Source organism: Monodon monoceros, unplaced genomic scaffold, assembly GCF_005190385.1.
Source record: "Monodon monoceros isolate NGI ecotype Baffin Bay Population unplaced genomic scaffold, NGI_Narwhal_1 Super_Scaffold_3, whole genome shotgun sequence".
Taxonomy (NCBI): domain Eukaryota; kingdom Metazoa; phylum Chordata; class Mammalia; order Artiodactyla; family Monodontidae; genus Monodon; species Monodon monoceros.
In genome coordinates, this window is record NW_021703780.1 from 57,612,542 (window position 1) to 57,624,197 (window position 11,656).

At 57.5% G+C, this 11,656-nt stretch overlaps 1 protein-coding gene across 1 annotated transcript; it reads right to left on the bottom strand.

Moving 5' to 3' along the window:
• Nucleotides 1-39: 39 nt before the first annotated feature.
• Nucleotides 40-7,414, bottom strand: KLHL40 (kelch like family member 40). Its single transcript, XM_029241583.1, has 6 exons — nucleotides 6,221-7,414; nucleotides 4,554-4,714; nucleotides 4,184-4,291; nucleotides 3,800-3,985; nucleotides 1,449-1,595; nucleotides 40-588 (listed from the first exon to the last, which is right to left on the bottom strand). The coding sequence occupies exons 1-6, from the start codon at nucleotides 7,376-7,378 to the stop codon at nucleotides 477-479; spliced, it is 1,872 nt and encodes a 623-aa protein (XP_029097416.1). The 5' UTR covers nucleotides 7,379-7,414; the 3' UTR covers nucleotides 40-476.
• Nucleotides 7,415-11,656: the final 4,242 nt, after the last annotated feature.

An 11,656-nucleotide genomic window follows, 5' to 3' on the forward strand; every position in this document is an offset into this window, starting at 1 on the left:
GTCGCTGACGCTTGGAGCACCTGATCCCAGACCCCGAGCTGCTTGCTCGGAAGGCACTTTATTCTTCTTACAGGAGACTTACCCAGGCTGCAAGGTGCACTCGATGGGGAACCCCCCCCCCACCATCTGACAGGCGAGGAGACTGAGTTCTGTGGGGAGTTTACGGGCACACACAGCCAGGCCGGGGCTGGGCCGGGATGCAGCCTGACCAGCCCCCGAGGTTCTGCCTCATGGACCAGGAACACGGGGGATATGGAGACACCGGAGAGGCCAGAAGTTTCTCGTCCCCACCCAAAAGGCTAGCTCCAGGTAGCGATTTCCCCTTCCTGGCTGAAGCGGCCGCTCGGGCACTGTGATGGGATGGGATACAGGTGGGCTTTGCCTCTCCCAGACTCCTCCCTGGAGCCCCCATCCCAGAAGGCCGGGCCTGTGTGGGCTGCAGCATGGGGGGCGCGTGGTCAGGTCCTCTGGGCGGGTCACAGCTTGGTCAGGCGCAGCACGTTGAGCCGTACAGGTAGGAAGGTGGCTCCAGCGGCATAGGCGATCTCCCGCAGGACCCCCTCCCACTTCTTCTCATCCTCATTGTACCTGGGGTGGGAGGAGTGGAGACACGGACGAGGAGCTCGGTCAGCCAAGTCCTGGGTGGGACCCAGCAGGGAGGGGTGGCTGGGTGCAGTAGGCCACCCCTGGGGAGTGCCGCCCCCCAGCCTCAGGCCCATCCCCAGGAAGGCCAGCTCTTGGAGAGCGCCCACGCTCTGGGAAAAGGGTCCCACCCCCAAAGAACACCTGCCCTACCTTCCAGGAAGAGCCCCCTCTCAGGAAGCCCACACTCCTTGAAGTCCACCTCCCTCCAGGAAGGTCTGCACCTCCCCAAACCCCTCCTCTTGAGAATTTCTGTACTCAACTCTCCGAGAAGTCCCCCCGGGTCCTGCCCTCCCAGCAGCACTGCCCTCTAGAGGCTGCCTGCAGCACTGAGCATCACTGAAGGTTCAGAAGCTGCCCCAGGCTGCCGAAACCTCGCCCCTCCACCCCCAGCTAGGACCAGCCATAGAAGCAATGGCTCTGAGAAGCTGGGATCCAGCTACTTCTCAATCCCGACCCAGCTCTCCCCCTCAGGAGGGAGGGGAGAGGGAAGAGCTGGCTGCCTCTCAGGGCCTGCTCTCCTCCCTGGGGCCCGGTTCTGTGGGTCTGGGCCCTAACTTTGGCACCAGGTCCTGATTGACACTGTCGATGCCCCACAGGGGGGCGTGGTGACATGTGTGCAAACCCAGACTTTCCCAGCAAACTGGAGAGACCCTGGGCTGAGCGAGGCATGTCTGCTGCCCTGTCCCCACAGGATTTCCTGGAAGAGGGATCAGCTCTGCCCACAGATAAGCCTGCTGGGCGCTGCCTCGGTGCCCAGCTGGCCTCGCTCACGGTTCCCCTCACCTCCCTAGGGCCAGGCTCACCTCCAGATGTCGTTGAGCTCTGTGGGAACCAGCTCCCCAGACTCAGTCTCCAGTGTGGCAAAGCCGCCGATGGCATAGAGCGTGCCCGCCAGGCTGACCAGGCTGAGCGAGCTGCGCTCTTGCGGGAAGGCCTCAAAGGGCGCCCACCTGGCAGGAAGGAGGGGGCGTGAGGAGGTGCCTCAGCCGCCCCCGGGGGGCCGCAGCGAGCCTGCCAGCACTCACAGCTTCACCTGCAGCCTGCAAAATCCGACCCCCAGGCACCCGTGCTCCCAGCCCAACCTGCTTCCCGACCTCTCAGGGATGCCCTCTGGTCTTCACTTCTTCCCCACTCTCTTGCCCCTCCCGTCTCCCTCCGCTGTCCCCTTGTCATTCCGTCCAACCTGCCCCATGAAACCCACCAGGGCTCTCCCCAATGTCCCGCCTTTGCTCCTGAACCAACTCCAGCTTGCTACCTCAGTGACCGTTGAGACCGTCCCTTGCACTCCTGGCCCGTCCCTTTTCTCCCCTTCACGGTCCAGTGACTCTCAAGGTGCCTTCACTCCCCTCCCCTGGCTCCCGAAGTTGGGTCTTCATCCCTCCAAAACTGCTCTCGGGTCCCCAGCCACCACAGGGCTCTGGAATCCAGGGTCCACAGTATGCACTTCTGCTGATGTGACTTTCTTCATTTCCCACCTCCCAGCCTCACCTCTTGGGATTCCTTGCTGAACAATGCATCTGCCCCTGCTGCCCCCAGAGCTTGGGCCTCGGCTTCTCCCACTAACATCCTCTCCCTGAGGGAGCTTGTCCCCTCCGAGTACTGTCCCCCCTCCCCAGATCTCACCCTCGAGCTCTCTCTTTGCCCTAGTGGGCTCCTCCTGGACACCCAGTCACCTCAAATCCACATATTTTAACTCGACCCTCACTTTTCCTACCTAACTCCAACGGTTCTTCAATAAATGACCTCCTTGGGACTTCCCTGGTGGCACAGTGGTTAAGAATCCATCTGCCAATGCAGGGGACACGGGTTCGAGCCCTGTTCTGGGAGGATCCCACATGCTGCGGAGCAGCTAAGCCCGTGCGCCACAACTACTGAGCCTGCGAGCCACAAATACTGAGCCCGCGTGCCACAACTACTGAGCCCGCGTGCCACAACTACTGAAGTCCGCACGCCTAGAGCCCGTGCTCCTCAACAAGAGAAGCCACCACAATGAGAAGCCCGCGCACCACAATGAATAGTAGCCCCCGCAACTAGAGAAAGCCCACGCGCAGCAACAAACACCCAACGCAGCCAAAAATAAATGAATAAATTAATAAAAAAAGAAATAAATAAGCTCTCAGCCTCACTCAAAAGCGTCCGCCTCTCCCTCTCACCCCCACCATCCAATCAGTTGCTACATCCTGTTTCTTCTGTCTGCTAAACTCTTGCTACTGAGTATGGTCCCTGGGCTGGCAGCGTCAGCATCATCAGGGAGTTTATTAGAAATATACTCTGAGGCCCCTCCCCATACCTGAGAATCAGAATCTGCATTCAGAGCGAGATCCCCAGGGACTCATGGGCACATGAAAAGCGCTGGCCTAAGTCTTTCTCCAGTGCATCCTCTCTGCCCCATCCCTGCTGTACCCCCAGCTCCAGACCACCATCACTTCTTGCTGTACAGCTGTACCCCTGCCTCTTAGGAAATCCGTAATCTCTTCTCTACATGAGCTGCCATGAGGCATCTTAGGAAAACACACAAGGGAGCTTAAAACCCATCAGAGGCATTTCATTACTCTCAGGATAAAGTCCCTCAGCCCGACTGCCCCCTCTCCAGCCCCAGTACCCACAATCCCCACCTCCCTTCACCCACCACACTCCATCCAACCTGACCAATGCCCTCTCCTCCAGTAAGCCTGCCTTTTTTCTCCTAAATGCCTTGGCACCAGCCTTCCTTTGCCTTTGGGCATCCTTCTCCCACCACCTCTTTAGCTGGTTGAGTCCAACTGGTCTGCCAGCTCAGTTTTCTTCCCGATCTCCCAGGGCAGGGCAGCTTCTGTCTCAGTCACTGCTGTATCCCTAGCACCAGGCCAGTGCCTGGTACGAGTCTCTGAATGAGGAAACTGGCATCTCCGGGGAGCTCTCTCCTGCAGACCAGGCTGGCCACAACCCTTGTGGGGGAAGCCCACCTCACTGCTGATCAGAGTAGAGGGGCTAGTTCTGTGCTGATGTCCAAGCTGCACAGTGGAGACTCAAGACAGAGGCTATGTTTCCTGCCAGGGCAGACACAGAGAGGTCTGACATAGGCCCAAAGCCACACAGCCGGGCTGGTACAGTGGGGCCCTTCGTCCCTGGCTGTCCAGTGGAACGGGGGCAGGGAGGGGGGAAGCAGCCATACTTGCCGTCCACGATGTTGTACACCTCAGCTGAACTGGTCAGCCCTGTGTCTGTGACCCCAGCAGCCACAAAAATGCAGCCGTCGTGGATGATGGCCCCGAAGAGTGAGCGGGCAGTCTTCATGGGGGCCAGCTCCCTCCACTCGAACTTCTTAGGGTCATAGACGCACATCTTGTTCAGGCACTTCCTGTGGCGGGGCGGGGGGGGGGGGGGGCGCGGTGAGTGAGAAGAAGGAGGCGGGAGCAGAGCCGCCTCTTCCCTTGGCCCAGTCCCTCCAGCTGCCTCGCAAGGCAGTCAGGACAGACCCCTGACAGCCTCGGGGAGACTCTGCTTCCGTTCTACCCGCCGACCCGGCTGCTGCACTCCTTCCTGGCCCGCGCCTCACCTGTCGCTACCTTTGCCGCCAATGACGTAGACAAGGTCCATATGCGAGAGCACAGAGTGGCCGTACACGGCATAAGGCAGCGGGTCCGATTCGCCCCATTTGAACGACCTAGAGGGGAGGGGAGTAGGGCGCTCTCAGCCCCCGTCTCTGCATCCACCCACCACCCAACACATATTGGGACGCCCCCGATTCGTTACCGGAACTCCCAGACCTCTTAGCTCCTCGCTCCCACCCCACCTGCCAACCCCGCCGAGCCCCGACCCAAGCCCGCCTCCGCCCCTAGCCCTGGGCTCTCGCTCCCCCGCCACGCCCCGCCGCCGTCCTGGACCAGCCCCCAGGCTCCTCGGCCCCGCCCCCAGGCCGCGCTCACAGCCTGTCGTAGCACATGACCGAGTCCAGGCTGCGCTCGTCGTCCTTGAGCTCTCGGCCGCCGACCACGTAGATGGAGTTAAGAGCCTCTCCCAGGCCGAAGAGGCAGCGCGGCGAGGGCAGCGGCGGCATCCCCAGCCACTCTGAGTCCAGGTGGTCAAACTGCGGGCCGGGTGGCCAGTCAGCGACCGCCCCCCACGTCCCCCACCAACCCACCGCCCCAGTCCCAGCCCGGCCCCACCGCGGCCCCGTCTGGCCACCCCCAGGTCACAGAGGAGTCCGGGTCTCCAGGTAGGGCCAGCGCAGACTGGAGGCGGTGCCTGGAGACAGTGCCTCTCCTCCTATCAGGCTGAGAACAGCCGACCGTCCCACCCCCCGTAGGTGCCGGGAGATCACCGTTATAGCACCGTGATGGGGCATCCCATACAGAGCTGAGAAGGGGCCTCTGAGAGGGAGGCCCAGCTGCCGTCCTGGCCTTCCCCAGCACAACTCCTGAACTGAGGCCTGCCTGCTCCCTGTTTTCCACTCCATCCCACTGCACAGGAAACATCCAAATACAGCCACTCACCCCTTAAAATCTACAGTGTAAGTCTGCGACCTTGTGTACCCCAACGGGTTTTTTTTTTTTTTTCTTTACTGGCGCACCCCTGCGGCTTGTGGGATCTTAGTTTCCCCACCAGGGGTTGAACCTGGGCCCCCGGCAGTGAGAGTGGCGTCCTAACCACTGGACCACCAGGAAATATCCCCCAACAGTCTTTTAATAACCATACTAGGGGCTCATCTTTTGGGAGAGTTTTCTGAGGGCTGAGCACTGTGCTGTCGAACACTTTATAACCATCAATTAACCTTCAAACAACCTTATCAAGCAAGGAAGAATAATATCCCCATTTACGAACAGAGGCCCAGAGAGAATAAACAATGTGCCCATGATGTGCCTTGGCTGGTAGAGATGCCCCCCCTCCCACCCACCCCAGCTTAACCCTGGCACCACACTGTCCCTCACTCCTCTCAAACCTGGTCAGGCCTCACTCAGCACACTGCAGGCTCCTTCCCATCTCCGTCCCCGGCTCACTGGTTCCCAGCCTGAAGCACTGCACCCTCCCCTCCATGTCTCCGAATTCACCCAACTAGCAAGGCTCACACCTACATGGCCGGTCACCAGAAAACCATTCCTGCCCTCTGAGATCCCACTGTCACATTATAACTTGGACTGGGCACTCCACTCTCCTGGTCCTTCCTGGGCCTCAGTTTCCCCATCTGTGCAATGGGAGAGCAAGGGAGGATGGTCCCTTTGTTTGAGACACTCCGTTCCACATTCCAGTCCCAGCCTCATGCATAGTTGTTGGCCAGGACCCCTACACTGACCTTGTTCTTCCTTCTCACTGTCCCTGACTCCACCCGCTGTGCAGAGCTAGGGCCTCCAACATATCAGACCATCCTGAGGCTGACATCTCCCTGAAACTGAGACACCGAAGTTGTGCATCTTATTGTCAACTGCCTATAACTATCTTCAGCCTTCAGGCAAGTGGCTGTCAGTCATCCTCCCGGGTCTACATCTCAGCCTAGACCCAATGGCGTTCCCCAACAAGTAGACACAGGCCTCTCCTGGGCCCCAGGGCTGCCCAGAAATCAGAACTGGCCATGCCCCTCCCAAGGCTGGCCAGGCACCTGCAAGAAGTAAGCACTCATGGGGTCCTCTTTGTTGTCCTCATTGTAGAAAAGGCCCCCAGCCACGAAGACCTGGTTCTCCTTGGTCACTAGACTGACGTGGTTCTTGGGGATCTGGGTGGAGAGGGAGGCACAGTAGCACTCGTTGGCTGCCGGGTCATAGGCCACGGCGCCCTCCTCACTGATCATGAAGATGAGGTCCTGTAGGAACATGCCAAAGCGCAGGGTGTCATTGAGGATCCCGGGTAGGACGCGCTCGGCCTCCTCTTCATCCTCCTCCGCCTTGGCTTCGGCTGTGCCCTTGTCAGTGGCCTTGGCCCCCGCTGCCTCTTTCCCCTTCTCCTTCTTCTTGCGCAGCACGGTGATGCGGCCCTCGTGTGCATCCTTCACCATCTGCACCTTGCGCAGCAGCTCAGGCTGGGCACGCACGAGAGGGTGGCGCTCCACGCGGCTCTCTAGGAAGGCGCGCGGCAGCAGGCGGCAGCGCACGCTCTCGAAGACGGTGGGCAGCGAGCGCTGGCGCTCGGCCTGCCCCTCGGCGTCGCCGCTGCTCGCCCATTTCATCACCGCCTCGAACACGGCCTCCTCCTTCTCCACGTTGAGGCCATCGCTGGAGATGATGGCGATGAGCTCGTCAGCCGAGAGCCCGAGGAAGTCGGCGTCGCGGGCCACCAGCGAGAAGCGCGCGCAGATGAAGTCGCGGGCGGCCACGGCAAGGCGCGCGCAGTCGAGCAGGAGGCCTAGGCGGAAGACCGCCAGGCAGTTGGCGAGGCACAGGCGCTTCTGGAGGAAGGACACGCAGATGGTGAAGATGGATGGGATCTGGAAGCGGTGCGCCGTGGCGAACAGGTCCTGCACGCTTGCCTCGTCCAGCGCGATCTCTGACGTGTACAGGTAGTGTAGCACCTGGGCCACCACGTCAGGGGACACCTCCTCCAGGCGCAGCTCGCCCGCGCGCTCGGGCTCGGCCAGGAAGCGCGCCCGGAAGTAGGGGCTGCAGGCAGCCAGCACCAGGCGGTGGCATGGGAACTCGCGCTCACCCACCCGCACCACGCAGTCGAGGAACTTGCCGTGGTCCAGCATGTCCTTGAGCCCGTCCTGCAGGAGCGTCTGCTGGTAGAGCCGCTGCTCCTCCGCCTGCTCCAAGCCCGACGCCATGGTGTGTGGCCTTCTCTCCGCACTCCCTGCCTTCTTGCTGGGTCGCGCACAGTCTACGCAGCTGTCCGAGCCGGACTATATATAGAGGTGGACTGGGCCCTGTAAGGCGAGCTGCCTGGCCTCCTGCACATGACGCAGAGGGGACAGCTGGGCTAAGGCCCCCTCCCAGAGCAGTCTTGACTCAGCCCAGGGGCTCATGGGATAGGGGTGGGGTGTCTCTGTCCTCCCTGAAAGATGAGGGCCTCGCTGTCTCATTTCTAAACGGAGCACAGAGAGGCTTTGACGGCTTTCCTTGGTTGGGTGATACCCCTCAGGGGAGGGGATGACCCAAGCTCCGCCCCTCAGTCCAAGGAGAGGGAAGCCTTTGAGTCCCTCTTCCAGGGTCTCCCTTCCTCCATGCCTTCTCCGCCTTTCTACCCAGGTGCCTCTAGCCTCCTCCTTGGGGTGTATCTTGCTCCAGCCACCCCTGGACGCAGTGTGCTTGGGTTTCCTGCTCAATGAGCTTGGGCATGGGGACCCTGTTGCCTCAACTTTAAAGTGGGAAGACTTTTCCCCTTTCTGCCCCAGCTCTGAGAGCCTCCTTGGACTGTGCAAGAAAGCAAGAAGGTACTTAAATAAACAAGGTCACCACTTTCCTGGGGGTCCTGGGAAAGCCAGATCCCTCTGTTGAGCCTCAGTTTCCCTTCCTACACAGCGAAGAGATGGGCGAGTTCAATTTTAAGGGCTTCAGTTCTTCTGAGATTCGGAAGCACTGAGGCTCTGTGTCCCTGCGAGTACACTGGCACAGGGTTTAACCCTGTAAGTCGTCAGACATGCCAGAAGATTTAATTTCATAGGATTCAATCATTCTAGGTGTTTAAACCCCCAGGGATCAAAAAACAAACATAACACTCAGTTTAATATTCCAGGAAAGCTGTCTATGCTCGGTTCTTGGTCCATACTAAGCTTGGCCTGAGCCTGTGCAGCCTTGGGGCCCCTGCACCCTGTCTAGCATGTATGGAATCGGGGTAGAGGTCTGGGACAGCCGGTCCCGATGCCCACCCTGCTGTGGACCTCTGACCACCCTCCCCCTACCCCACACATGCACACACACACATCAGCCTCAGCCGCCAAGATTAACTTGTTCCCGAAGTGCCAGAGGGTGCAGCTGTGGGTTAAATTTAGCCCCCGAGACACTGGTGTGAACTGCTATGGGGCATTCTCCCACCATTCTTCTGAGTCACTTGTTTATAACCTCAGGCTTGCGGGGGGCAGGGGGGATTGGCGAGGGGGCCTCAGCCTGGGCCAGGACTGAGTCATCTCCCCGTTCTGTGATCTCAGTGATGTCACTGCCTGTCCCTCTGATCAGTGCTTTCAACCTGCTTGCTCACCCCACCAGCGGCTCCCAGAGGGGCACAGCACCCAGGCAGTTCCTGGAGGTTGTCCTGTCTGTCTTTCAGAAAGGGCAAAGGCTCACCCAGGGGCCTCCAGCCCGGCCCTGGAGTGCAGGGCACTGCCAGTAAGAAGCATCAGTGAGGAGACCAGGCTCCGAGAGGCTCAGCAGCTTGGCCAAGTCACACAGCTGGCAAGTGGCTGAGCCAGGATTCGAAGCAGATCTGCCTACCTCCAAAGACTGTGGGAATCCCTTTCTACCTTGCTGCTTCCTGCAAATAACAAAAAATGTCTGTTACGGCTTCCCTGGTGGCGCGGTGGTTGGGAGTCCGCCTGCCGATGCAGGGGACACGGGTTCGTGCCCCGGTCCGGGAGGATCCCGCATGCCGCAGAGTGGCTGAGCGTGTGAGCCATGGCCACTGAGCCTGCGCGTCCGGAGCCTGTGCTCCACAACGGGAGAGGCCACAGCAGTGAGAGGCCCGCGTACCGCAAAAAAAAAAAAAAAAAAGAAAGTCTGTTAGTCAGAGTCTCATTTACCAAAGACCAGGACAGGAGGTACTGACTGAACAATTAACTTATATTTATCAGATGACTCAATGACATATTTTTAGATTATGATGAATTCCATGGTGCTCATTTCCTACCAGGCATTCTACCAGAATGTTTACAAGTGGCGCATCCATTCATTGAGAACCTACCGTGCACTCTTCTAAATGTTGAGGATTCAGCAGTGAACACATCGGGCAAGAATTCCTGTCTTTATGGAGCTTACCGTCAGTTGAGGGAGGGGGCAACAAATAAATATATAAATATATACGGGGTGTCAGATGAGAACTGCTATGGTGACAAGTAGCTGGGAAGGGGGCATGGGAAGTGACAGGTGGAGGTGGTCACAACTTTAAGTGGAACAGTCAGGATGGACTCACTGAGAGGACTACACCTGAGCAGGTTCAAGCCAATGCAGAGGAGCTTTCCAAGCAGGGGAACAGCTTGAGCAAAGGCCCTGAGGCAGGAGTGCACCCCTCATGTTCCAGGAACAGCAAGGAGGCCAGTGAACAATGAACGAGGAGGTGAGTAAGGAGATAAGGGCAGAGAGGTTGTGGTGGGGTATCATGTCTGGCCAGTGTACAGACTTCAGTTTTTCCCCTCAGTGAAATGGGGAATCACTGTTTATTTTTAAATTATAATTATGGGAAATGCATGTATTTCCAGAGAGAGAATGATATACTGATCTCCCATGTACCCAGCATCCCATTTCAAGAACTGTCAAGTCATTAAGTCATGGCCAATCCTGTGTCATCTCTGCCCCACCCACTCTGTTCTCACCCAAGGACATGCCCAGGGATCGGATGTGGGAGGGAGGAAGCAGGACTCCAGGGCTTGTAGTTGAATCAAAGGAAACTGTCATCTCACTTCATCCTTTTAAACGTTACGACGCTGGGCTTCTCAACAGAAACGCGCCAGCATCTAAAATTCTGAGGGCAATGACTTCCAGCCTGAATTCTAGACCCCGGCCAACTCATTCCTGTGTCAGGGTGAAAGAAAGAGTCAAGCTCTTTGGAATTTAATCCCCTGAAGTGGTCCTGAGGAGAAGGTAAATTTTAGGGTTAGGAAAAAGGAGCCCACCAAGACATAAACCTTCTAGAAGTTAAAGATCTCTGCAATGAACTGAAAGGGATACAGTCTCGGCAAAGTGGGACAGGCAACCACTGGCTGGGGGATGTTGTTAGGCATTCTCAAGTCTTCTCGTGGGAGCTGGTTGCAGTGTGTGCATCCCAGGGTTATCTTGCTGCACGGCTCCCTGGTTACAAGAGTGATGAAATCGATGGAACACCCGCCGTGTTTGCACATATTGGAAGGAAAACTGAATTTATAGCAAAGGGTTTGGGAACGCAGCAGTGATAAGCACATAGAAACCGAAGCAAATTACGCTTAAGAGAGACAAAAGTAAAACGTTGTGCAAGAAAGGAAATGGAATCATATTCTATTATATGGCTTGGTTGAGATCAGTGTTCACACAGTCATAATAACGTACACACTAAATATTACTCTAACCCCAAGTAATAATATAACCATGCTGGGAGGGAGGAGGAAGGGAAATTGTGTGCGTAGTGTTTATGCGTGTCATGGGAGTGAAGAAGAAATACATCAATAGCTGATGCCTAAAACTGAAGAAAAGTAGCATTGGAGGTGTGCTTCTTGTGGGCATGAGAGCACCAAAAATACCAGCTGAATTGGAGCTGCTCGCCTACCGGGAGTTGGAGAGGAGCAGGTGCAGGGGACTGCAGGTTTTTGTTAAAAAACGAAAGTTCTAGAAGTATCAATATTTGGCTTCTTCAACTATGCCCAGGTAAAACTTTAACTTTAAAAAAATAGATATTTTCCCAGGGATTCTATAGAAAATAATGCTTGTGGCATCAGGCTGTTGCTCACAGCACGGTGGGGGTCGAAGGGAGGAGGCCATGGGGAGAGGCAGTAGACAGACCACCGATGGACGGGTAGAAGAGGGGAAACAGAGAGAAGCTGAATCCCCACAAGACACTGCAGGAGCAGCCAGGCCCGCAGGCCTCACAGCAAGCTTCAGTTTTAGGGTGACTTGAGCGAGCCCCTGTTCCCTTCAGAGAAGTGGGACTGTGTGGAAGGCAATGTCCCCATCCTGGGGATGTGCACCCCCTCTCTGACTGGTTAGTGAACCCACCCACCAGCCTCCTCTCCTAGCCCTTCCCGGTTATCCCCCTCTCCAGGTATCTGGGACCAAGTGCCACATACATGGGGGCCTCAGTCACCGCGTGTCACCACAGCCTAGAGTCCTATCCCGCACAGAGCCAGCGCTCCAGTGAAATAATTCTTGGAGGTCCGCAGGGAGAGCCCGCTGCTCCCTCCTCGGAGTCTGCTACCTGTCTTCCA

Coding starts and splice junctions, on each gene's coding strand:
- KLHL40 (XM_029241583.1), bottom strand. CDS start 7,378: ATGGCGTCGGGCTTGGAGCAGGCGGAGGAGCAGCGGCTCTACCAGCAG. Junction 3,986..4,183: donor GGCGGCAAAGGTAGCGACAG/GTGAGGCGCGGG, acceptor GCCCCGCCACAG/GAAGTGCCTGAACAAGATGT. Junction 589..1,448: donor GAGCTCAACGACATCTGGAG/GTGAGCCTGGCC, acceptor CTCCCACCCCAG/GTACAATGAGGATGAGAAGA.